The 25,536-nt window shown below is 54.4% G+C and overlaps 1 protein-coding gene across 14 annotated transcripts in view; it reads right to left on the bottom strand.

Annotated features, from left to right (window-relative positions):
- The window catches only part of LOC137864577 (ankyrin repeat and fibronectin type-III domain-containing protein 1-like), a 189,561-nt gene that overhangs the window by 99,944 nt on the left and 64,081 nt on the right, over positions 1–25,536 (bottom strand). For all 14 annotated transcript variants that reach the window (XM_068698771.1, XM_068698770.1, XM_068698773.1 and 11 more), the window contains one exon: positions 21,568–21,797. In XM_068698771.1, the coding sequence (XP_068554872.1) occupies positions 21,568–21,797 (230 nt within the window). The remainder of the gene's footprint in view (positions 1–21,567; positions 21,798–25,536) is intronic.

The following is a 25,536-nucleotide window of genomic DNA, read 5'->3' as shown; positions in this document are numbered from 1 at the left end:
TGGTTTAGTCTGTCCTTAACCATGATCAGAAGCAATCGCTGATGACTTCAGGCTGCCAGCACCCCCACGGAGCCTGGAGGAGCAGGGCCAAAGGGGGAGAGCTGCTGCAGCTCCGAGCTGTGCCACAAGCACCCTGCTGCAGCAGCTAACATTCCGAAAGCACTCTTCTTTTGGAGTGAAGTTTAACCTATAATATTCCTCTTTATACTGGGTAAAATTGTAAGAGGTTAAGCTAAATACAAAGTGTGAAGTTCCTGACACCGGTTCAAGAGTGGGCACTGGAGACAGAGGGCAGAGATGTCCACTGGGCGGTTTGTGAGGAGCTGACTGCCAAGTGCACCTGCTCGTGTTCTTTAGCATTGCCTGGAATGGAGGAATTTTCCCCAATTTGTTCCTGTATGGGCTCTGCACCTCTTCTTTTTTTTCATCTAGAAAAAGGGGTACAGTTTGAACGCCTCTTTTAAGCCCAGAAGAAGTGAAAACACACATGCTTGCTGTTGAGCAGGCGGCCGATGGTGACTCATCTGCTCACATGTAAAAACACTCCCTGCAAAGCCACCAGCCGGGCTTTGCTCCGTGAGACCAGCCTGGTGGAGCTGCTGAGACATCCAGCCGTGTTTTTCTTGGAGGGGAAGCAGTCGGATGTGTGGACCTTGCTGAATAAAAATCCTCGCTCCACGTTAACAACAAGCCAGTCATCCAACGTCGGAACAGCTCTCGTAAAATAAGAAGATAACTTCACACACCTCTTTGCTGGGCGGCTCTTTGAAGCCTGCAGGGATCAGCTCTGGCCCAACCTCCCCTGCACATCAAAGGCCAGCACAGGGCTTGGACCCAGACAACGAAACCCTTCCAAGCACCAGAAGATATCATCAGCACTGCAACCTAGCGGACGCCTCCGAAATCCCACTGGAAAAGGCGAGCGCTTCTCCTGCCAAGCCCACCAAGGAGGAGCGAAGAGGGAGCCCTGGTGTCTGTAACTCGTACCAAGCAGTACAAACGCAGGGCTGGCTGTTACCAGAGCCACATCTGCACAGCCGGGCTGACCTCAAAACCCTACCCAGCATCTGAATACACAGGGAGGTGCCAATGGGGGCTGCGGGTGGCAGATGAGCCACGCAGGGGCTGCACTGGACGCTTTCAGCACAGCCTCGCTGGCCCTGACCTTCTGCACCGACCACCCCAACCCACCACCAGCTGCTTTGCCCTTTTTCCAGGAGCCCCAGCACCCTGAGCCCTCCTCCTCCTCCTCCTTACGGCAGGACCCGGAGCTTGAAACCCCGTCTGTGATGTTCCCCCAGGGCACCAGCCCATGGACACTCTGCTCCCACCATGGGACCTTGGCCGGGCTCTGGACCACACGAGGGGGCCACGTGCCAAGCAGCGATCCACCCCCAGCGCTCCCATCCAAGCGCTGACGCCTTTAAGGAAAAAAAAAATCACAAATACAAACAAAAATAAAGCACGCAGTGCTCCTCGCGCCGCTCTGCTCCCAGCCCTACGCCGTGCAAGGCATCTCCCCACTTGGCACCCGGGCTTCCCTCAGATATGCAAGCCTGGAACCAGGAATTCGCAGCAGGGGGAATCGAGAGAGAAAGGGGAGGGGTAGAAAAAAAAAACCAACACACACACACACACACCACTTTTCCTATTTTATCTCGTACCAAAGCCTTTTGCAGGTCTGCTTCCCTTTGGCTCGCCCGCTCCTCTAGGTCTACCAGCATACTTTCAGTAATGAAATGCACATTTGCTGGTCAGCTCTAATATATCCAGAGGGACTGTTTTTCGCCTGTGTTTGTTTTAAACTTAAGGGTGTTGTAAAGTTGTTCCAATGGCACAGAGATGGGAAGATAAGACATGGCAGGCAGCGACTGGTTAGTGGGTGGCTGTGGTATTAATATTTATCCCATAATTGAAGGAAGACGTGACAACATGAGAAAAGCAAACCACCACGATGTTTCTTTACAAGGCACACACTGAACCCTCTGCGGAGACCACCAGATACTCGGCGTTTCGTACAACCCCTGTTTATTGCAAGGAGAAAAACCCTGTTATCGGCCAAATTCGTAAAAAGAAGGAAAAACAGACCGGGGGTGGGGGGAGAAGCAGTGTGTTACAGCATCTTTTCCTCTTGAAAGCCTCTCAAACCAGCGAGCAGATGGTGGTGGCGTGGTGGCACGCTTCTGTCACCTGCTGGCCCACCGGCCCAAAAACGCAGGGCAGCGGGGCACAGCGCCTGCAAAGCTGGAACCAAACGGAAGGACACCAGGACGCAAAATCACAACCCCAGTGTGGAGAGTCAGAGTACGAAGCCCAAACTTTCTCTTACTCGACGAGTCCAGAAGAAGCAGCAGGTTTCATGGCACACAAAGGGCATGCAGAGAGGAAACTTGGCCAAACTGGTGTAGAGGGACCTGGAGAGCAGCTGCCTGCACAAGAGGACTGGGAACACGATTGGGAATTGAAGCCCATCCCCATGCTCTGCGTTGGGGTAACCATGATAACGAGTGGGGACGTAGCAGGACCCCCCCGGCTGCCTCCCCCTTCCTGCTCACGTCTGCTTCTTGCAGCCCGAAGCAAGAGGTGGGACAGGAACGCCAGTCCCCATGAACTCCTCCAGCTGCAGGCGAGAATCAATGCAATTAATGATGCTTAACGCTTGATTGGGATATAAAGCAAGAACACACCCAGCCAGGCTGCAGCCTCCTGGAAGCAGAGCCCTGAGGCCCCACGGGGACCTTGCTGTGCTGGGGACAGCGAGGAAGGGAAGGGGCTGGGACCACCATACAGCACAGACCTCGACCATCACCTGTACAGCCCGGGCACCCCACGCGTGGCTCAGGCTGCAGGAGGATGAGGAGAGGTGTGGAGGCACCGTGCTGCTGCCCTAGGAGCTGCTGGGACCCCCGCAAGGAGCAGATCACGGAGTCCAACAGTGCCCTGCTCCCTACAGAAACCCCACACGGCTCCGTGCTTCCCTCCTGAGCGCCTCGGTAAGAACTGCACACACTGCACAGATAATACACAAAAAAAGGATCAGCTCACATGGAAGAGGCTATCTACAGGAAAAAAAAAAAGAAAAAAAAAAGAAAAAAAACACACACACACACACACTTGAGAATTAATGAACTAGAGATGCCATTTATAAACATGAGGTTTTGGTATTTTCTATAGTCACTTAAAAGTTAAGTGCTAAGCAGCTTCTAACCACAACCTGACCAAAAGCCCCGGGCATCTCCCTCAAGGTTTTTGAGACCACTGAGTAGACAAAGTTCACGCAAATCTTAGAATCTGGGTGATAATTCTCTAAAAGTAATATGCGATTTGGTATTTTTCCCATTTGCATGCATATTAGTCTACATATCTATACAGACTAATATATTATCTGTTATGTCTATATATAGAGATATCTAATATATATAATATTATATACTATATATATCTATATAGACTAATATAGTCTATATCTATACAGACTAATATATCTATGTTTATATATCTATGTTTGTTAGAATCTGCAGTTTTCCACCTTCCACTCAGATCTCTTACCAGCTGTGCAGAACAGGCCCAGGTCCCCGCTCCCCTTTCCTTCCTTCCGAGGACAGACAGGGCTTTATTTTTCGTATTACCCACCCCAGGGATTCAGCTGCTGGCAGGAAGGTGTGAGCACACCTGCACCCTCAGAAACCCTCAAGCTTGGGCACATAAATCCATTTTCTCCCAATTTTAAGCTCCCAGACACCATAAAACACCCCCAGCTTGGTACTGCACAAGGTGCTCTGCAATGCATTTTTTCAGCTGATCTCCCTCAGCTTCCCATTTCTCCTTTTTGGACAAAAACTGAAAGAGGCAACCAAGCACTGCTCCCTCCCCTTGCACAGGGCACAGTTCCCACCAGGTTCATGGAGTTTATCTATGGACAGCCTCTGGGAAGAAGCACCAGCTGGCAGATAAATGGCATGAAGTGAAATATTTCAAACCAGCAGCACAACAAACCCAACTGCTCCACCACCACACAGGACTTGTCCGTGGCAGACGATATCCTCATCCAATAAACCTTTTAAAGGTTCGCTGATCACAGCGAGATGTGTCATAAATCTCCCAGAATAGTTTATTATGCCCATAAATCTCTGTAAAACTGCTTTATCTCCTCTGGATTGGCAGTCGAGCAAACTTTGCGCTGACAAACAAGCTCCTGACAAGGCACAACTCTTCCAAAACGGGTGAGGAGCAGCCTCCCTGCAGCCCTGGTCTTTCCCCAGAGCCCACCCCAAAGCCACGTGCCACTGTCACAGCCCCGCCACGGGGGATCCTGCAAGCCCTTACTCAACATCCCCCGCACAGTGAAGCAGCACACGTCCTACGTGTGGTTCCCCTCTGGAAGAGGGAAACTATCAAATAACATTTCTTCCACTTTATCTTCTAAATGTGCTATTTAAAGGGGGGAAAAAAATTAGCTTAGAGGATTACTCAGCCTGCCTTTGCCAAAACGCATGCCCTGCATCTAATTCAAAGAATATTTTGCTTCTCAGAGCTTAGCAGCTACTTTGTCAGGAGTTTTTATTGGGAAATGTTGACGTTTTATGGCTTCATTTAAATCAGGTGGATGAATGCACAGCCAGAATCTGCTTTGCTTTTCTATTATAAGACACAGAAATAAACCCGGCTTTCCAGGTTGTTCTTCCTCTTACATGACTGCTAGCTTTTCCGTTCAGTCCAGCCCTTTTTTGCTTTACAATCACATCAAGCAAATGGATTTTGTTTTCCCTGTAGCAAATGAACCACTGGAAGTACCAACCCGCCTCCCAAGGGGCAGCCTCAGTGGCACACTGACTGCCAGCTGCCCTGAGCTGCAACAGGCAGGAACAAGTGGCCTCAAAAGCTGATGGCAAAGCCGAGGCCAGCAGCTCGTTTCAGCATCCCCTTACATCGAACCCGGCAGCCTGCTGCCACTTTTTGCTAGACTAAGACCTGGGATGACCAGCGAGTCCTCTGAGAGGAGGCAAGGCTCAGAAGATGTTTAGGAACCAGCAGCACATGGGTTGGAGCCTGTGATCCATATAACCAACTCCTCCATTCAATGCAGAACGCTGTCTGATGCATGCAGCTGGCTGAGGGAGCACCCTCAGCATCCCCTCAAAGAGCTGAGTGACCCCCTACAAGCACCCAGCATTTCACGCAGTGAAAGCCTTTACTGACAAACACAACAGAGACAGTGCCCGAGGAGTAAACACTTCTCACACACTGCAGCAAGGACAACCCTCACGCAGCATTTTTCATTTAAACTGATTCATCTCCCTGCCTTCAGAGTGACCCTGGAGCCACAGGAGCAGCTTTGTGTCCTGCCTCCCCCACACACTGCATCTCCTTCCAGTCAGCCCCGGGGCACTGCGAGCACACCCACACCACACACCGAGTGCTTGCTGGTGTCCCAACGTGCCCCTCACGTCTCATTTATGGGGGAGCTGCCCTCACCCACAGGCCTGGCCTCTGGGCTTGGCCACGCAGCTCCTGCAAGAGGTGTCCAAGGGCTCCCTGCTGCCATTACACGACACAAAGGCCACGCGTCCCCTGACACCCTTCCTGGCAGCAGCACAATCTTGGTCCATGGCCTGTCCTGAGCTACTGCCCTGTCACCAACAGTCCCTACAAAGCCTTCTTGCCCTGCCAGGAAGGGGGGCTGAGCAGCCGTGCCCATCACTGCCCTCAGAAGGGGCCGGGAGCCAGCACAGCACCCAAAAGAGAGGCCTGGAGCATCCCTGGGGACTTTGATGGGCACAGCAGTCTCCTGGCCCACAGGAAGGCCAGAAGCAAAAGTTGAGATCTCTTCAGGACGCTTTATGATGAGCTGTGGGCTCATTTACCACAAGACTCGTACATGAGGGCGACAGTAGCATGGAGGCAGGGTACAGCTCCCAGGAAGATGAGCTGGAAGGGGCTCGTGGTCATGGAAGCCAGGCCTCAGCAGCCATGGGGACAGCAGGACACTGGTCACCCACGCTCCTGTGTGTGGCACAGGCCAACACTTGTTACACCTGATAAACCCAGGGCATGTGGCAGAAGGTCAAAAACACAGCTGTAGTGCTGCACGGGGACACCATGCCACGTCCCAGGCCCTGCCACCTCAGGACATGTCGGCCTCCAGCCTCGGCGGTGCCGACCAGCGGCCCAGGCCGCCACATCCCAGCCGGGCTCCCTACGGCAGGGAGGCACCGACCAGCCCTGCCGATTGCCATGGCAACGCACGGATGCCATCAGCAGAGGATTAAGCTCCGGCGGGAGGAGAAGCAGGACCAGGGGGAAGGAGATGAACGAGCGCTGCGACAGGGACGCTGCAGAGGAACGGAGGCCCACAGCATCGATTTTCACGCCCATCTTCCCTTTTCAGTTCTTGCCTAGCATGAAAGTCCCAATTCAAACGGCAGACTTTGACACCATTAAAAACTATCAGAGCATTTAACACACTGCCCCTTCCTCCCGCGTCAGCACACCCACGTCTGCCACAGAAATAAAGAGGACTGCGAGATCCAGCCATCTCCCCGCAGTCCCGGCATGAAAGTGCAGCAAATCTGCGTCACACAGAGACCCTTTGAAAGGGGATAAATGCTAAGTGCAGGGAAAAATGATTACTTTATTTATAAAGACCATGTCTCTTGTCATTCTAATTCACTCCAAATCCTCCAGGCGCTGGACAGCTGCAGGTTCAATCATGAATATACAAATCAGCAACAAATAAACAACAAAAAGAGTCTCCACTTGCAACGCGGGGAGACCAGCGTTCAGTTTGGTTTGGCTGCTGCTCTCCCCTGTGCACTAAAAGGATACAGGAATAAGGTGGCTCTCCATCTGAGCCTCTCCTCTGCTTGGGGATGGGGGAGAAACCAGGGAGGGCAGAGACAAGGGCAGGTGGAAGCGAGAGGCTGGGAACTGAGAGCAGCGAAGGAGCTCAGCCAACTCGAGTAGGCAGTCAGGAGGCAAACACGAGCTTTAACCTGTGCAAAGCCAGCGCACCAGGTGCTGGGGAATTGTTCACCTCTAAGTCTTTGTCCACACACAGAAACACCCCAAACATCGAGCATAAACCCCAGCACTGCAGGGTCCTGCACAGGCTGCTGCCTACGAGGCACAGAGCCCCTTCCCACACATCCAACACCTGCCTTCTGCTGTATCGCGGGTGCTTTCTGCCACTGTGAACGTGCACATTGAGATGTTGTGAAGTTGGCACCAAGGTGGGACAGGCAGGAGTCGATGCAGAACAGTGCAAAGCACTCCACACCACCTGGAAGAGAGAGTTAGGAGGGGAAACATCCTACCAGAGCTAGCTAGGGGGTTGGTTTGCAGCAGGCATTATTTAATTTCTTGTATGAAAAAAAGGCAGGAACCTAGCACAAGGCAGGGCGGAACACCAGCCCCATCACAGACCAGCTCCTGCTTCTGGGAGCTGCAGCCCCGTACCTCACCTTCCAGGCTTGCTTGCCTGAATGTAGCAGATGACACAAGATGATTTGCTTTCCTGGGACCTGAGACCCTGTATGGCATCATGGCAGACCCAATGATGGCCAGCAACCAAGCCCCAGTTTTGAATTTCTTCTTACAAAGGCTGCCTACATTCCCAGAGGCATCCGTTCAGAGAGGAAGAGAAGGGGACAAGCATGGTGAACCCACAGAGGCTGCAAGGGACAACGTGTGAGATGGTTTCATGGGTTCTCACCAAGATGTTTCCCGGTGCCAATCTCTGCCCTCACCAGGCTGGGGCTTTCTGCTTTAGCACGGTCCAGGAACTCCTCAATTCCTCCTGCGGAGACCTCGGCAGAGGAGGGAAACCTTCCCACTGCCAGCAGCATTCGAGCAACATCAGGAGCATTTTCTTCTCCCTGGTTCTGCTGCAAATTGCAGCTGATCGATGCTCTGCTCATCAGGGAGGGCCAGGGTCAGCACCCAGACAAGGCAGCCCTGCTCGTTCCCCCACTAATTGCCGACGCCAGACCTCAAACCCAAGACAGGGAGCTACACCAAATCAATTCCACCACTTAAAGGCTGGTAGCGTGGAGTTTTGCTCAGCACCGCAATGATCCCATCTCCAGACAGGCTCGCGTGAGGAAGAGAAATATCAACGATGTGGGGGTTCAGCTGAGTCTGCAAGCTTTCCACAGTGGCCTCCTGCCTTTCCTCAGACTCCCTGACAAAACATGCCCTGAGGAGGAGGGACAGCGGGGGATACCTGAGATTTTTAGGGCCAGACAGAGCAAGGCACTTGTTGCTGCCCCTCTCCCCGGCCCAGCTCTAGGGAGCAGCATCCCATCCTGGAGCCGTGCCCACAACCAACACCCTGCTCCCTCACTTCTCTCTCCGTCCTGAGACCATCAGACCAGGCTCCCTCCAAACATTAGGTCAGACTGATCCCCTAACACCCAAATGACACCAAATGCATACCAGCATACATGAAAAAAAAGACCAATTCCTCATTCTGGAAAGAACCAGACAAGCACAAGCTCCTCCATTACCGCAGGTGCTGGCTCTGAAGCCTCCAGGATTTCCACCACCACGTCAGCTCCGGTCCTTTTAGCAGAAGCACTTCACTGACATGCTTGAAACCTTTCTCATCCACAGCGGTCCCCCCGCGAGCCCAGCACCTGCGGCAGACAACCAGCAGGGCAGGCGACAGCAGCTGCAGGGACCCAACAGCGGGGAGACTGTGTATGACAAATTCGGTGTCAAAATAAACAGCGCCGAAGAGACTCCACCAGCTGATCTCTTCCTTGTGCTTAAACTTGTGGTTTGTGATCTAAACAAAGCGTTTGCACTGCCGGTGGTCTGCTGCGGCCAAGGGTTGGGAACTGAGCCCAGCTGGCTCGGGCATCCGGGAGGGGACCGGTGTCACCAGGACACCTGCTGTCCCCACACCACCAAGGGGTGACTGGTGACTGGTAGCTCTGAGCCCAGCGAGCAGAAAAACACAAATATGATGGCTGTGTGGACAAACCCACCTCCAAGCATTCAACCACCACACTGCCCAGCGCTCAGACGGGGCTCCTGGGCCAGCTGCACGCACCTGTGGGAACCGAGACCTCGGCCATAATAACACGGCCACGTCCCTAACCCAGGCATTTTACTCCCCACTGTGGGCACGGGCTGGATGTGGCACGGCCCAAGATAGCAAAAGTGTCATCCCGGGTGACAACACGTGATGCTTGGGTTACTCTGGGAACAGCGATGGTGACAAACCCACTGCCCTGCCTGCTCAGCTCATCCCCTCTCCCTGCAGCCAGAGAAAAAGGGTCCTCCCCCCTCCTTTAAATTGCCTTTCTTAAAAAAAGATTCCTTAAACAAATGGCAGCAAATCCCAATGCAGAGCAGTACAATGGACACTTCAGTCCTGCCCAGGGGGAGGGGGCGACAGGACCTTCAATGCCTAAATAAATTCAATTTGCTCGTTAAGAGGGGGCTGGGGAGGTTAGGCACGGGGTAGCAGTCGTTATTCACTTCCCCCAATTAACATTCCAGTGGCACTGCTCTGCTTTCTAGGAACAATAACTTTTTTGGAAGGGGGAGCGTTGATCATGGGAGCGTTGGATGGTCCTGTAAAAAGGAGACACGTCCATGCCTTAACAGGGTGCGGGTTTCTGTATTCTGGGAACCACTAAACAAAACCAAGAATAAATAAAGATTGAGCCTACGCAGAAAGACCCTGCAAAATAAAACCCCTCATGTCTCTAGTCCAAGATTATTTGCCTTTGCTGCTGATCTAAATACTTTCTGCACAGGCCTTGGCAACACAAGAAGAGGCGGCTTGTCGCTGGTTTGTTTATAAAAGTCTCTAAACGCAGGGTAATTAAAAATATTTAGACCAGGCTTTGAGGTGCACCACCACCAGGGCCCCATGCAGTGGCTGAGGAGCCGCCTGCGTGTTAAAACCCAGCCAGGTCTCAGCCTCCAGCCCGGGGCTGCACGGGGCCCGTCTCCTGTGGGATACACAGGGACATATCCCTCTCCCAGCCCTCCGCCACAGCATCCTCCTGCCCAGAGGAACTCCTGAGACCTGCCCGCCACACCGCAACGGTGACTTACTCATTTACTTCCCTCCCAGGATGAGGATTCATAGCTTTTCTTAGCTCAGTCTTTAATTTCTTTCCCCAATACAATGTTTGCAGTGCACTTGGAGCGCCCGCTCACTCTTTTTTCCAGTGCTCCTACAAGAGAGGCTGCTGCACTTTGTTCATCCTCATTAACAGAAGCATTTTGCTGTTACGATGCACAGAAAGCAAGGAGCACGAACCAAACCCAAGCACAGCAGCTCTGGTGGCAAACAGCAGAGCTCTGTGCACACCAAGCACTGCCCATGCAGTCCAGCACGGCTCATCCTGTGCTGCTCCAGCGGCACGAGAGGGCTCCTGGGGAAAAGCCCAAGGGCAGACAAAGCCGTGCGTATCAACGTCTCGAGTGCCACGGGCCTGAAAGGAACGGGCTCGCCCTTGTAAAACTGAAAGCGACCACGGGAAACGAACAGGTCCATCGATACCCCACAGGCATATGTGCTTGGGCGTATCTATTTCACTCCGTCGCGATTTTAAAAGATTCCCATGAAAATCTAGCCCAAACAGACAGATGGCCGGAGCTCCGCGTTCCCAGCCACCACCCAGCAGCACTAAAAGGGGACCCAGGCACATGCACACTGCTGGCCACGCACCTCGGCGGAGACAGGCCAGGCTCTGCTGCCCGCTAAACTCCCTTCTATCAGCTGGGGATGCTGTACCACTGTACGGTGTAAGGAGCTAAAAGCAGTTTTACCCTACAAGCGTATCAGTCCCAGGGGAACATGCCCAAACAGCAGTGAACCAAATGTGCCCAAATGAAGTGCACCTCTGTCGGACCACCAGCTGCAGCCACCACCACGGTTACATCCCTTCAAAGCAGCACGAGGGGATGTGCAACAGCCCAGGTCCAAAGATGCTCCAATTACTTAGGTCCCTCGTCAGCAAGACTTCTGTTGCAGGCTCGCAGTTTCACGCTTTGCTTCTCGGATGACAAACAGCTTGCTGACTTACCAGCAGCGAATAATTGCGGCTCTTTGCTCTGGAGGAAAAGGTGCTAATGCTGTATGTTAGGAAGGAGATGGAAGGACTGCATCTACCTGGAAAGGTGGCTGCTTGCAGGCTCAAGGCAGAAAGGCTGGGAACGCCGTATGACAGTCAGTGCTGTCACTCAGAGGCACTCGGCAGCAGCAAACCAGGACAAATGTGCCCAGGAAGGCCAGACACAGGTCCGGGAGAAAGGCTGGATTTGGCTGAAGCCCTGCTAGAATTCTCCAGTGCAGCTCTTGCTTCCTGGCCTCAATCCTTCCCGTGTGTGAAAATGGGGTCAACAACAGAAAGTCTCCTGGTGGAGTTGTGTGGTTTTGTGCATTCCTCATGGAAGATCCAAGGCTTCATCCTGGTGCCGAGGAGCTGGTGCCTTTACACCCCAAGCAAAGGTCTCCGGTCAAAATGAATCACTTTGTCAGCTTCATAGAATCATTAAGGTGGGAAAAGACTTCCAAGATTTGGTCCAACCATCCCCCTGCCATCGATTTCACCCAAAAAACACGAGGACCCTATTCTCCCTCCTCTTTTTGCAGCCCGTGCCCTGTGTCCCACCGCCTGAGCAGCCACTGCATGACCTATTGCTCCAGAGCTGATGCCACAGATACTCGCTGGAAATAACTTAAATGGCCACAAGGAACAGTAATGATGCTTTGAACAACAACAAAAAAAAAATCAATGAAACAGCTGAGCTATAGGCTAGATCTGCTGTTGCCTTTCAAGCATGAAAAAATAATCCACCCATAAAACAGAGGTCAACTATCGAGAGGGAAAGATCCATGGAGCAATATGCATCAAGCCCAGGCTCAGCACATGCTCTCCTCCAGCCCCGGTCCCGTGCACCACTGACCAGGCGTGAGCCTCCTCCACGTGCAGGGCCGTTACTGCTCTAGCTGAGTGCAGGAGGAGCTGAACAAGGGCCCAGGTCCAACACAGCATCGGTACCAACAGTATCCTACAGGCAGCTCCAATCCTTGTCTCCTCCAGCAGCTTTCTCCCTCTCTTCCCCAGGAGGAGACAACAGGAGCCCCGTCAAGAGTGTCAAGACCACACCAACCCCCAGGGAAACTGGGCACACACGGGGTCATTCCAGGACAGCAGCTTTTAGTGCCTGCTACACAGTGCCTAGAAGTTTAAGAGCTCTGAAACATCTCAGTGTGCGGCATTTCCACCGTCAGGAAGAGCGAAGATCCAGAATATCGTCACGGTGCCACCTGGGCAGCTCAGGAGAGCTGTTTGCTCTGTCCTGGAAGGCCACCTCTGCAAACAGAGGGCAGATCTCCCCACCCCAGGCAGGCTGGAGGTCTCAGCTGGGGACAGTTGCCACACGGCCACCCTGCCACCACCGCCCTGCCGCTAGCCTTGGTCCTCCGGAGTGATCAGGCAGCAGCAGGAAGGATGAGCAGCTTTCTCCAAATGACAAAGGCCTCTCAATGCTTGGTGCTGTCTCAGTGCAGAGAGAAATTTCCATTTCTTTCTGGGAGATGAAGGTCTAACTATGCAAGTGGGGCAGCCTCCAAAGGCACCTTGCTCTTTGTTGAAACCTGTGCTATTTCTGCCTCTGCAAATGTTCCCTGGTAGAGATCGGCTCTGCCTTCTGAAGCTTGCAAGCTAGTCATTAAAAAAAATAAAACGCCAGAGCCAAGAAGTGAGATGAACAAAATGCTAATAGGAACCCCCAGGTCAAACCGCCTCCCCTGTCACCGAGCCCTCCTCTCGCCAGCACATTCCTGCCACTAATGAGGCCCCACCACTTCCTCCTCCCTCCTCAAGTTGCTCCTGGTGATGCAAATCCATCGTCTTTGTTTCTATTCTTGGAGGAAAAACAGAACCAAAGTAAATAGCAAAACAGCTCTTAGGTTTCAGGCTCCTTTCTTTTTCCACCCTTCCCAACAGGGGCAGGCTGCTGTTGCCGTCAGAGCGCGGTGACACCCGACCGACCCCCGGCATCGCCTCGTTCCCACCCAAAATGCTCCGTTTCACCGTCAGCCCTTCGAGATCACTGCCAGGTCCCTCCCTGGACCCCGTTCCACTATGCTCCCGGGGAGGTTTTGGACATCACCACCAGCCTCTCAGCCAGCAGCAGTGCCCACGGAGAGCCCACCGTGTGCCCCAGCAGGCTGGAGACGTGTCCCCACGAGACCCCCTGCCCTCCTCCAGCACCTCTGCCCAAGGAGCTGACCCAGCTCCAGCCTGCACCGAGAGACCTCGCGTGGCCCGGAGTATTCCCACGTGCCAGGATGCCTGTGCACGGAGCGGAAAGGAGACATGCACGGCCATGGAAATTAGGAACTCCATCTCCTCCACAGGTGCCAGCAGCACGAGGAGGTGCCGAGGCACGTAAAAAGCCCTAAATTAGGTGCAGCACCCGCTGGCTGCGGGCAGCAGTGGCTGAATGCGCCCAGGTGGGCCCGGTACCGTGCTCCCAGCCTCACAGCTCCTGCTGGAAAGCAGCTGGCAGCGAAGAGCCGAGCTCCAGGTGCTGCTGCAGGGATGAGCAGATGCGAAGCAGCAGAGCCCAGCACCACTCCTCAGTGATGAACACTCAGCCCTGAGCGCTGCCCTCCCCAGCCAGCCTTGCTGCGCTCGGAGAATGTGAGGATGCAAAGGTGGCAAGAAAAAACTCTCCGGTGAGGAAAAGGATGGGTAAAACAAGTCCCAGTTTCCAGAGGTGGGGGAGGAAGGGTCCGAGCAGCCCGAGGAGCTCAGTGGCAGGCAGCAGCGTGAAGCACAGTGCTGCAGAGACCTCTTGCAGCACAGCACCGCTACTGCACCGGCACCCCAGCATCTCTTGGTGCTGCCTGGTTTCTAACAGGGAAGCGAGCTTGGCAGCACGCTGCTACCTTGCCCTGAGCATCCCCAGCTCCCAGCATCCAGCACACAGCAAGTGCCACCTACAGACAGCCACTGCTCTAAGCTGCTGCAGGTCACCGAGTCACAGAACGGCCGAGGTGGGAAGGGACCTCTGGGGATCACCCAGAGCACGTTGTGCAGGATGGCATCCACGTAGGGGTTGAATATCTCCAGAGAAGGAGACTGTGCACCCTCTCTGGGCAGCCTGTCCCCGTGCTCTGTCACCCTCCCCGTACAGAAGTGCCCCCTCATATTCAGCCAGAACCTCCTGTGCTTCAGTTCGTGCCTCTTGCCTCTTTCACTGGGGACAACTGAGAAGAGACCAGCTCCATCCTCTCAACACCCTCCCCTCAGATATTTATACACTCTGATGAGGTCTCCCCTCGGTCTTCTCTTTTCCAGGATAAACAGGCCCAGCTTTCTCAGCCTGTCCTCATACAACAGCTGCTCCAGTCCCCTCATCATCTCGATAGCCCTAATTTGTAAATTGCCCCCAGGAAGTTTCTTCTGTTGGTTGGAAGCGATTTGAGACCCCTGAATGGGCAGTGAGGCTTTCAGGGGGCTGAGAGCCCAATCTCTGAGGGAGCCCCAAACCAGGAGAGCAGCAGGTCCCCACGCTCAGAACTGGGAGGTGTAATGCAGCTGCACCCCCCTGACAGATGCTTGAGTCCCCCCAAAACCACAGCGATGTCCAAAAGGGTCCTGTCTGGGCACGGGCATCTCACTGTGTGAATCTGCTTTCAGGGAAGGTACTTCTCAAAGAGCTGCTCCTTTTCATCGAGGATCTGCAACACATTTCAGACCCCAAAACCTGCAGGCTGTGAGCTCCTAACTGCACAAAACCAGACTGCAGCACCTGGGTTTGCTGCCTTGTATCACAGAAACAACAGCAAGAGAGCTGGAAAGGAAGAAGAAAGGAGCACGTCTTCGTGGGCACAAGGAAAACATGAAGAAGGGCCACAGGAGGACCAAGAAGCCTCACGGTCAGCAGGGGCTGTGATCTGCTCCACCTGATCCAGTGACCAGGCTGGGATCCAGAGACCCATAATCCCAAAGCTATTCTAACTGGCAAACCACAGAGTCCAAGAAATGGGAAGAAAAACAAATTATGGTAACAAAAAACACCCAGCTCTGTGCTTTGGAACCAACAGAACAGCCCGGGCTGCCGGGACTGCTCCGGCTGGACACGGAGGGCAGGACAAACCTGGGTGGGGGACACAGGACCCCTGTCAGCATCACGACAGCCAGCCAAAGGCAGGCGCAGAAGCTGTGACATGGAGAGGGCTCCTCACCCTGACCAGCACCTACCTGCCCCTGCCAGCACCAGTCTTCATGCGCTCAGCAAGGACAAGTGATTGCTTTTTATAGAAAATGGATATTTTGAAGGCTCTGCTCTGCCTGTCAGACTCGCTCCTCTCCAGCATTTTTTCTGGGGAATGGGGAAATCAGGCGGCACCCCTGCAGGCACCAACATCAGCCCAACAGCCACTCGTGCCAAATGACAGCGGTGGCCAACCCGACCTGTCCCCAGCTCCGTCCCCAGCAGGCGCCCAGCCCCGGCTGCAGCACCCACCGAGGACAGCCCCGACTCACCAAACAACACCTTGTTTTTTATAAAACAGCCTTTTTTTCGCACCAACTTTAAATACCAGAAGAGGCAGTGTACATTTTTAGCAAGTCTAGCTTGGAGAAGCGGAGTAAAATTGGAAGCTGGCAAAGGACTCGGCTTCCTCCCCCCCCAGCCCTGCTGCTCCCCCATTTGGATCCGTGCCTTTTGCTGCTGGAAGGGCAACGCACGCCCACCCGAAGCCCCCTCCAGCACCCCCCTGCCAGCTCGACCCGGGCTGCTCCGTCTCAGTGCAGAGCCAGCAGAGGGAGCAAACACTATGGGTTTGCAGGGAAATTGAGGTTTGTGGTTGTTGTTTTTAATTGTGGGTGCTGTAGTTTTCATCTCGAGGTTATTTCCTAGCATTTTGCTGGAAATACGTGGACAGAGCCAAGTTAGGACCAAATCCAACCTGCATTTGCTCTTCTAGGAGCCCTGAGGAGAGGTGCAAAGCTCACGCTAACATCCCACCTGCAGAATGGCAATATTCAACCCAAACCCAAGCCTGTCCCAGCAATAAACACCTTCCAGTTCGAGCACAGGGACCTGCTGCTCTCCTGTTTTATGGCACCATCAAAGACCGCACTCTCGCACCCCTGAAAGACTCACTGCCCATCTGGGGCTCCTCAAATCACTTCCAGCCACCAGAAGAAACTCCCTACAGGCAATTTACAAACACCAGGCGTTTCTGTCCTACATGAAGCATTAAACAAGTATCAACGAATAGGTTTAAGAGACAAACTGCTGGGAGCTCCCCCTTCAGAAACCTGGCAAATCTCCCTCCCAGCCCAATTCACCCCCTTCCTTTGAGGAGGGAACACGCACTCCTGTTGTGCCTACAGGTCCCCAAGGCCAGGAGAGGTTTGCTGGTGAAGCCGGTGTTCGCTGCCAGGCTGTAAAAGCTCGACACAACTGGGCACCATCCACGTGCCCACCCCACGCTGACCAAATACTGCAGAGGATGGAGGCAAACCATTACAGCACCTTCACCTGCCCCTCTGCAAAGCCCTCACACCTCCAGTGCTCGGAGCGTCGCATGCTTACTCGCTGCTCTCCTGCAAGATCTTCTCCACTACTTCCAGCGTTGTTGGCACAGCTTGGAACATCTCCAGGCTCACATGCTGGCTTTGGCCACAAAAAAAGCAGCCACGAAGCCATGGACCCTGCATGGGAGCAGGGAAATCCAGGGGCAGGGCAGGGCTGGAGCAGAGCTACGCCAGCTCCTGGAGCAAACATCGCAGCCCGGCGCTGCCCTGGTGGGCTAGCAGTGTGTCTGTGGCCATCCTGCCCTGCATGACACTTGGATTTAATTTTCTTTTCCCTATTCCCACAGACAATTCACCACTAAGTGCAAAAATGAAAGGGAGATGCTGAAGTTAAGCACAAAGCAGCAGCTGAACACAGTTTAGGAATCGGCAGCATTAGGCTGACATTCACATGCCAGATAGACGTGGCTCCAGAAATGCAACGACTTCTGATGCCCCACATTTGGGGTATTTAAAACAAGCAAAATACATCTTTATGAACTTTATTGAAATCAGCCCCCAGCTCCCACTGCAAGCAGATAAGCAGCACACAGTGGGGGCTGGCAGCGATGAGCAGAACTCCCCCTCCCGACCATCAGAGTCGCATTTCCACAAGCAGGAGATCAAAAGCCCTTCAGCGCAGCAGAGCTCCTCTGTGCCACCGCTGTAGTGCCTGGGAGAGGATGCAAATGCTACCAGTGCTTTGTGTTTCCCTGCTTTAGGGATGTTCAGCATACAGTAAAACATCCCGACGTGCCCAGATCCAGCCTTTCATGTACCAGATAACGCAAAGGAAGGCGGACTGGGGTGAAGGCAGTTCGGCTGCATCTGCCCACCCCTTCTCCACCCAGCCATCCTCCTGAAGCACCACGCAATGCCTCCGAGATACCCAGCCCTCGCCTGCATTGCGATGAAGCTTCCCAACATGCACAGAGAGCCCTGGGGAGGGCCAGTGGGGTGGGAAGGGATGAAGAGAACCAACCTCCACTTAAGAGGAGAGTGAGCTAAAAGCATTCCTGCGCAACGGGGAGCAATCCTGGAGCGGTCCACGGACCAGCTGGCAGAGCCAGGTGGACGTGATGGCACAGAGGTAGGGAACACTGGGCCCTAGCAAGGCAGCAGAAGCTGGGAGGAAAGGAAATTATTTGCCTATCGTTCCCATCACAGCCAAGCCCTCCAAGGCATTTGCATTCCATATGCATCAGAGGAACCAGAATTTGACACCAAACGCCCAAGGTGCAGAAGAAATTCTTGAGCTGCGCTGAGGGATCTGCCACAGAAAGAAGCAGGGTGCTCCTCGTGGTGTCCTGCTCCTGTTTATCAGCTGGAGCATTGGTTCGCTCCCGTGCTTGGTGCAAAGCCGAGTGATTCACGCACGGGCTCCCCCTCAGTGCCTGCTACCAGGGATTGTTCAGCTGCCGGTTGTGCTCAGTGAATAAGCTGCTATCCGGCACAAGAGTCACATTATGTATTAGGTTTGTGGGTTGTTTTTTTTTTTTTTTTTCTGAATACTCATCAATGAACAATAGTCAGCAAGTGAGCAATCTGCCAGGGCACGGGATGATGCGGCGTGCATCTCTCATCTACCTTCGCATTTAGCTCCTTGAGGCAGACACTGCCTTTGTGCTTTGCAAAGCTGAGGACAGCGTGTGCGTAGATGCAGCACAACGCCTGCTGCTTTACTCAGCCTCTCCACTAACACAGTTGACCTGCTTGTTGTATGGCTCCAGCCTTTTTTTTTCCCCTTATTATTTTGTTGGTGGTGTTGTTATGCTGAAGTACAGGGCACAAACAAGTACCAGTTGACTGTTTGCTAACATTTTGCTGTGAGAGAGCAAGTGGCTCTGTAGCAGTGTCAGAACAGAACCGAATAAAATAAAGCAACCAGGAGAGTTTCGGTGATGTCAGTGGAATGAGAGCAGGGCCAGGTCTGACTCTGCTTTCCCCGCAGAGCCTCCGGTTCCAGTCGCACCCGACAGACCCAGCAAGCCCCCGAGTGCTCTGAAACCAAGACCCCTCGCTGCTCTGACACGAGGAGGCTCCTGTGCAGAGCCCCACGCTCCACCCAACATCACCACAGTGCCCAGCAGCAAAGGAAGGAGGTTCTGAACTGATCATTACTCCATGGGAATGGGAAAATCCGGATGTGTCCATGCCAGACAGACGCTACCTGCCTCCTCCAGCAGCTCAGGCACTGCTCGTGACCTCGGTGAGCCCCACATTGGATCAGGTTTCTGCCAGGAAGAAGCTCCTTTCCTCACTGCCTCTCATTACCAGGCCCGACCGTTTGTTTAGTCTTCTCCTCCACATTACCTCCGGGGGGGTTGGAACCAGGTGATGGTTAAGATCCCTTCCAACCCAAGCCGTTCTGTGATTACCAGGTCTGTAAGGCAAGCATTAGCTCTGCTCGACTCATCAGAAGAGCTCCCAAAACAAACAGGGCTCTCAGCCTGTCCTGGGGGGCACTGAGACATCCAGTAACAGAATGACTGCCTGGAAAAAAAATACTGTACAAAAGTAATAATTAAAAAATAATTAAAAATAAGTCAGTGCATAAGAGGTAAACAGCACAACCTACTTAAAAAATCTTCACTGTGGCAGCAATGCAGCATCAGCCTCGGCCACCCTCCTCCTCCCAGAGGGACGGGACAAGGGTGACCACGGAAGGTCCCCCCCCTGCTTCTCGAGGCTGCAGGACACCTCTGTGCCACCACCTGCAAACAGCGGGCACGAGGTCCCAGCTGGAGGCAGGGAGAGGGCACACTGGCAGCCCCCCTGAGCCGGGGGGGACGCTGCTGAAACTCCTTCATCTCTCCTTCCCAGCCCCAGAGCAGGGGGGGGCACAGCAGCCGTGACAGACGGCTGTCAGGAGCCACCGCACGCTTCCCTTTCTCCAAGGCAGAAACTTTGCCAACGTCACTAGCCTTCCAGGAGGGAAATGGAAAGGCTCATTAGAAAGAAAACTCATTCTGACAATCACAAAAATCGGAATCCATTTAAAATTCAAATTATGCAAATCCCAGCAATCTGTACGTGCAGACCCGTCACATGCCAGCAGCGGGACTGCAGACATGCCACCGGCGACACGGCTCGGGGAAATCCACCCTGCACCAGGGGACGGCTCCTAGGGGTGGGCCCCGGGCACAACTTTAGGGGCTCCCCTCATCACCAGCAGAGAAGGGAAAAGATCCCGCAGCCCCGCAGGCACAGGGATGCAAGCCCCGAGACAGCTCAGGCTGTCAGCACGGGAAGAGTGAAGCTGGGAATTTAAGGCTACGAGCTGGGTAAGTGCTACAGCCCTGAAAAATGAGCCAAGCTTTAAATTGGGACTTTCAGGGGAGGTCCCAGGTGAGCGGCTGCAGAAAAGACAGATCACATTTTCTCCTCTAAGTGCTCTGCTGTGCAGGAGGAGGGCAGTGCACACCCGGCCCAAATTCCTCCCCAGGGCAGAGCAGGCATCATACCGGGGGTGAGGGCTGAGGATAAGCCTGGGCAAAACCACACTGACACCAGCACGGAAAGGCACGAGCAGAGCTTGGGAGGCCACAGAGCCCCGTGCCAGCCCGCCTCTGCTTCGAGAAACCTTCCCCTCTTGGCAGGACCTTCACTTTGAACGTGAAACGCTGGCTGTCCAGCTGCATGGGGGTGCCCAGCCCTTTCAGAAAGCCCTGCTCGCGCCCTGTAAGGTAGTGTGAGCCTGATTTTCTCAGCAGGTCTAACGAGGCTACAGCCCATGGCTGAGCCTACGGCAACAACAGCCTTCAGCTATTGAACCTACCCAGAAATGACACACCAAGGAAAAAGAAATCTCCAAAACCCCTGCTCTGCTCTTTGATGGACAGCATTACGCAGCTCCACGGGTGCACCACGGAGAGCTAAAGGTCCCCGAAAGTGACTGGCAAAAACCCTCACGAAGTCAGAGGCCAAAGAGAGGCACCTGCAGACAACGCTCAGAGCTGCCAGAGCACAGGCAGGCGGGCTGCAGATCTGGGCTGAAAGCCCGAGAAATCAGGTATCTGCTCCTTACCCCGCAGCAGGACTGCCTCATCCGAAACACCTCTGATTCTTTGGGCAGCTCCTCGGATGCCCTGTCCCGCTGCTGCTCGTTTCCTCCCCGGGATGCTGCTGCTGCTTTGCACACCCGCAGAGATGGGTCCCAGGGGCCGCTCACAGCGCCGAGGTCCCAGCCAGCTCCCCAAAACGCCCTGCCACGGGCAGGCACCAGCAACCACAACCAAGATGCCTGCCCAGGGAGGACGGGATTTCCTCTAGGATATAGGAAACTCAGCAGCTTTGGGAGCAGTGGTTGCAAAAGACGCGTTGTGTAGGTCCAAGTCCTGAGGCAGGGTGAGCACCACCAGCCCTGGCTGACGGCTCCCAACCCCACTTTGGGTTGCACGGGTGCCCGGTCCCAGCTCTGCTCCCATTGTACGAGTGCCCTCATCCATTTCCAACCAACACCGAGCGCTTTTCAGGGTGGGGACACTCGAGCCCTCATTACAACCCCGAGGCCAGTAACGAGGCAGGAGGAAAGCCACCTGAATCCCTGTATCGAGTATCTCTGGGGAAGAGGAGACGCAAAGCCCATTAAACATTGATCGGGGAGCGTGAGGCACCCGATCCAGCCCCAGGGTGCTCCGAGGGGTTTCGGGGCCACCTCACTGCCCTCCCTGCAAGCGCAGCCCCCTCCCACACCCCTCTGCTGCCATGAGGCAAACCCCTGGGAAGACCAAATTTCTGGCGGCCAGGGCTCAGAGCGCAAACTCCTTTATCCTTTCAACCTCGTTTTGTATTTTGAACAGCAGTGTCCAGAGGTGTAATGAGGAGATTTCCACACCGCACACCGCCCGGCCGAGCAGCAGCCACCACCGGAGCCACCACAGCTCTCTGCTCCCCCCAGCCGCAGGGACCTCGTCGCCATTTCGCTAACGCTTTACACAAACCCAGCTCCGTGCCACGCCGGTGTTTTTGGGAACCCCCCTCAGCACGGCGCCCCGGTACTCACGAATTGGCGCCGCAGCTTGGTCCTGACGCGCTCGGCCTTCGTCTCCGCGGGGTGGACGGCGTAGCCCAAGGACCCCAGGTGGTTGTCGACCGACAGGCTCTTCCGCATGTAGAAGGAGCGGGTGCGGAAATGGCTGAACGGGGCCTCCTCCACCGCCGTGCGGAGCCGCGGCTGCAGCTGGGCATCCCCCGGGGGGTCCATGCAGTCGTCCTCCAGCCGCCAGGCCTCCCCTGGGGACAGAGGGACACCATGTACCCTTCAGAGCTGCGGCCATCCCTGGGTTGTGCCCCCCTGTAGCCCAGGGAAGGGGTGCAGGCGGAGATGTCCGCCCCAGGCCGCTCTGCACCACGGGGCTACGTGGGATGGGTGCTGCCTCACACGGGGTTCAGAGGGCACAGCTCTGCCACGAGCCCCACGAGTCCTTGTCCCCAGTCTGCTGGGCTTCATTCAGCCTGCCCCACACTGGTTTTGCCCAACCTCATTCACCAGCACCCAACCTGTCAGTGCTCGGTCCCAAAGTCATCACAGTAGGAGTCAACCACGTACAGTGAGCACAGTGATCAGAGTCAGGGCCGCCAGGCTCTAGCCTAGTATAAATACTATTTCATAATTTCACATAAATTCATATAAACACTAATTCATAAACAGAGAACCAAAATCCCAACACTTAAAAACTTCCTATTATTTAATTCCAATAGGATCATACATTTGAAAGGCTCACTTATAAAGAACTACAAAACCTGTAAACCACTCAAAAACGACATTCCACATTACGAGAGAATGTTCTAGTTTTATTTTCTAAAAGGAACAAAATTCCTGCAGTAGAACTGTAGTTGAATCCTACATACCTGCATCAAGCCCCTCTCCTGCAGGTATCCACATGCTTTGCAATCGGTAACTAAAATACATCTCCCTTTGTGAATAGGGAAACTGAGGCATCAGAAGCGTTGTAAGCTGGAAACGGATTTACAGGCACTGACTGAACTTCATTGCAATGAAAGGGAAAACAGCAGAGCAGAGGTAAGCATCTCCACAACACCACTGCTCTGCTATTTTCCGAGCAGCTCAGATATTGTGTGCTTGTTGTTGCCAATCCCATCCTCACAGCTGGCAACCAGCGAGCTTTCCCTGCTCCTCACCTCCCAGCCCAAATCACTTCTCGATAGCCATAATAAATTAGCAAGAACACCCCTCTTGCTCAGTTATAAAAACGGATCAATTATTGGCCACGGTGGTACTGAAGGGCACTTCACGGGGTTACCTTCACAACCCTCTCCCCTCCCACAGCCTGTTCCTGAGGCAAAATCGTTTTTATTTGCTTTCTGAAAAGCCCAACATCTCCAGGCACAAATGATCGTGACCCTGCTAACCCAGGGCCGAGGAGCAAAACCCTTCTGGAGCTGAAAGCAAGTGAAGGCCCTAAGGTGGAAACCAGCCAGAAATCAGCCAGTGAAGCCTGGTTTGCCTCGCAAGGCTGCGGGATTCACGCGGAGAGAGAGAGACAGGCTGGACTCCTGCCCTGCTGCCCTCTGCTTTCACAGCCACCCCTGCTCCCCAAACTCCTGCAGCTCTTCCAGGTGTGAAGGCATCTTCTGTGCGTGAGCCCTGCCCGGGGCAGGGACACACCGAGCAGAAACCAGCACAATCAAGAGGACAAGGGAGAAGAAGCGATCAGAGCTGCCAAAAAGAAAAAGAGGCAACCCTGAGCACATCGCTACCTAGGAGCGTTTTTTTTTCCCTCTTTACCCCTGCTTTCACTTTAATAAGCCGCTGCTGCTCCTCTCCAAATGTCAACTCATCCAACACAGGAACTGCTGTTTGAAAGCTGTGATTATTCAACGCACAAACACGTCAATCGGCGCCCAGATCCCGGCTGCCAGCGCACGGCAGCAGCGCTCGGGGACGAGGCAGGAGGGCCGGGGCAGACACGCCACTGACAGCAGTGAAACCATGCACCAAGGAGCCGGCCCCGCTGCCCCAGCTCATCTCCTGGCCCCACAGCGAGCTGGGCACAGCCACTACGTGCTGCCCCGGAGCAAGGACGACCCAGGCTGCATGCTGAGCTCTGCCTGTGCAGAGCTGCTCACCCCAAAACCCAGCCTGATCCACCCCATCTCCTGCCCCACTCCTCCCCTGCTTGGGTGTAAGGGGTGCAGAGCCTCCCCCTTGGGCACAGGGCTGTGGCACAGAGGTCAGGACCTTATCTATCCCTAAAAGGTTTTGTACATGCTGAAGGAGCTCGCTCCTGATTTCTACCAAGCAAGTAAATCAGTGATGAAGCCTGGAGCCTGTAAAGGTCAGAGGGGAAGACCAAGAGCAGAAGTCCCTGGAGGGGAACGAGCAAGCCCGCAGGCTGGAGGCCACCACCTACCCTCGTGATCTTCCACCCTCCCACCACCCAGCGCTACGCCTGGCAAATTGGGTACCTCCAAAAGACTTAAAGCATCTTCCCGGGCTTGGCACCTGTGACTGCTGCAAACCCTTTCTTCTTTCTGGACTTGAAGCATTAATCAGGAAGTCAGAAGGATGTGAAAGACGGAGGGGCAGCGAGAGCACAGGCCCTCCAGCCGTGCCACGTGCTCAGCGCAGCCAGACGGAGCACTCAGCCCCGTGAGCAGCACAAGGCTTTCCCCAGCACTCGCAGCCCGGTGGAAGAAGGGCCTCGTGCTCCTCCACCACGTGCTGGTGGCACGTTGCCCAGGTCCCAGGCTGCAGCGTCAGAGCCCTCCCTTCACCAGGCAGCGCAGCAGCAGGGAGAGGAGCAGGGAGCCAGCACCGCCACCCTGCTGCGAGCACACCACGGGCACCTGGGCGAGGAAAGGTGTTTCAGGAGGTGGCCACGTGCCCGTGCTGAACTTCAACAGAGACGTAAGGTTGGCACGCCTCCAGCCTTTGTGGGCTGTGCAAAACACTCAGGAATTAGAGAAGCTGACTGCAGGGTTCTGCTCTGAGCTCGGGGTCCCGCTGCAGAAGGGAGAGAAAAGGGGGCAACAACAAAAAAATTCTCAGTGCTATCCCTAGGACTTCCCATGGGCACGGAATAAAGGGTGGCAAGCAAAAGGCAGCTCATTTCTCTGCTGCCAGCACATGAGGCTCCCAGTGCAGTACCAAATCACTGGTTTGGGGTGAGGCAGGTGCTCGGGGAAGCCCCCCTTCCTCGCCAGCACACAGAGGGCTCCGTAAGCCTCTGGTCCATGCAGTGCTTTGTTCCCGTCCTCCTGTCCAGATGTCACGTTCCCCTACTACACAGTCCCTGCAGGCAGAGAGATGCTGCACCCCTGCAAGTCAGCCCAGGGCTCTGGCATTTACCTAAGCCACCGTTTGTTGTTCCAAGACTAAATTTATCTGAGCCCTGCCTAATACAGGTAAATACTGCTAACTGCGATCCGGGCTGTGAGAGACTGATACAATAACCAGGCAATGCTGAGAAAAGCATCTTTTCTTCATGACAGCATGCTGATAGGCTTAATGAGTAGCTAATTAGCAGCTCCTGGGTGTCAAGGAGCCAGATAAAAAGCATGGGAGGTTCTGGATAGAAAACAACAACTCATTCATTCATCTACAGCTCTGGCTATGGAGGGAGCTTCCAAACTATTTCCATGCTCCTCTTCCTACCATCCTAGCCACCTTCCAGCCACAAATTAAGCAACATCCCAGCCAGGTGTCCGTGCAATCAGCTCCCACCCCTACCCCACTGCACAGGGCAGGCTGAGCCCGGTTGCTCTGGGGTGGCTGTTTGAGGTGCACAAGGCAAAGGAGGTGTTTGCAGCAGGAGGTGATGAGGTTTGCAGAGGGTCTGGCTCTTGCTGGGATGTCACCCCCCAGCCTCACGCCGACCTCCCCCTCCAGCACAGCTCTCTGGAAGCACCAGCACACCAGCCAGAGACCTGCTGCAGGTGCTGCGCCCCTCGCAGTGGGTGCTCTTGCACACCTGAGGCTTGGTGGGCACGTCTTTTTGCCCCCTACCAG

Source organism: Anas acuta, chromosome 15, assembly GCF_963932015.1.
Source record: "Anas acuta chromosome 15, bAnaAcu1.1, whole genome shotgun sequence".
In the NCBI taxonomy this organism is placed as follows: Eukaryota; Metazoa; Chordata; class Aves; order Anseriformes; family Anatidae; genus Anas; species Anas acuta.
Note: the sequence above shows the minus strand (reverse complement) of the source record. Positions and strands in the feature narration are given on the sequence as shown.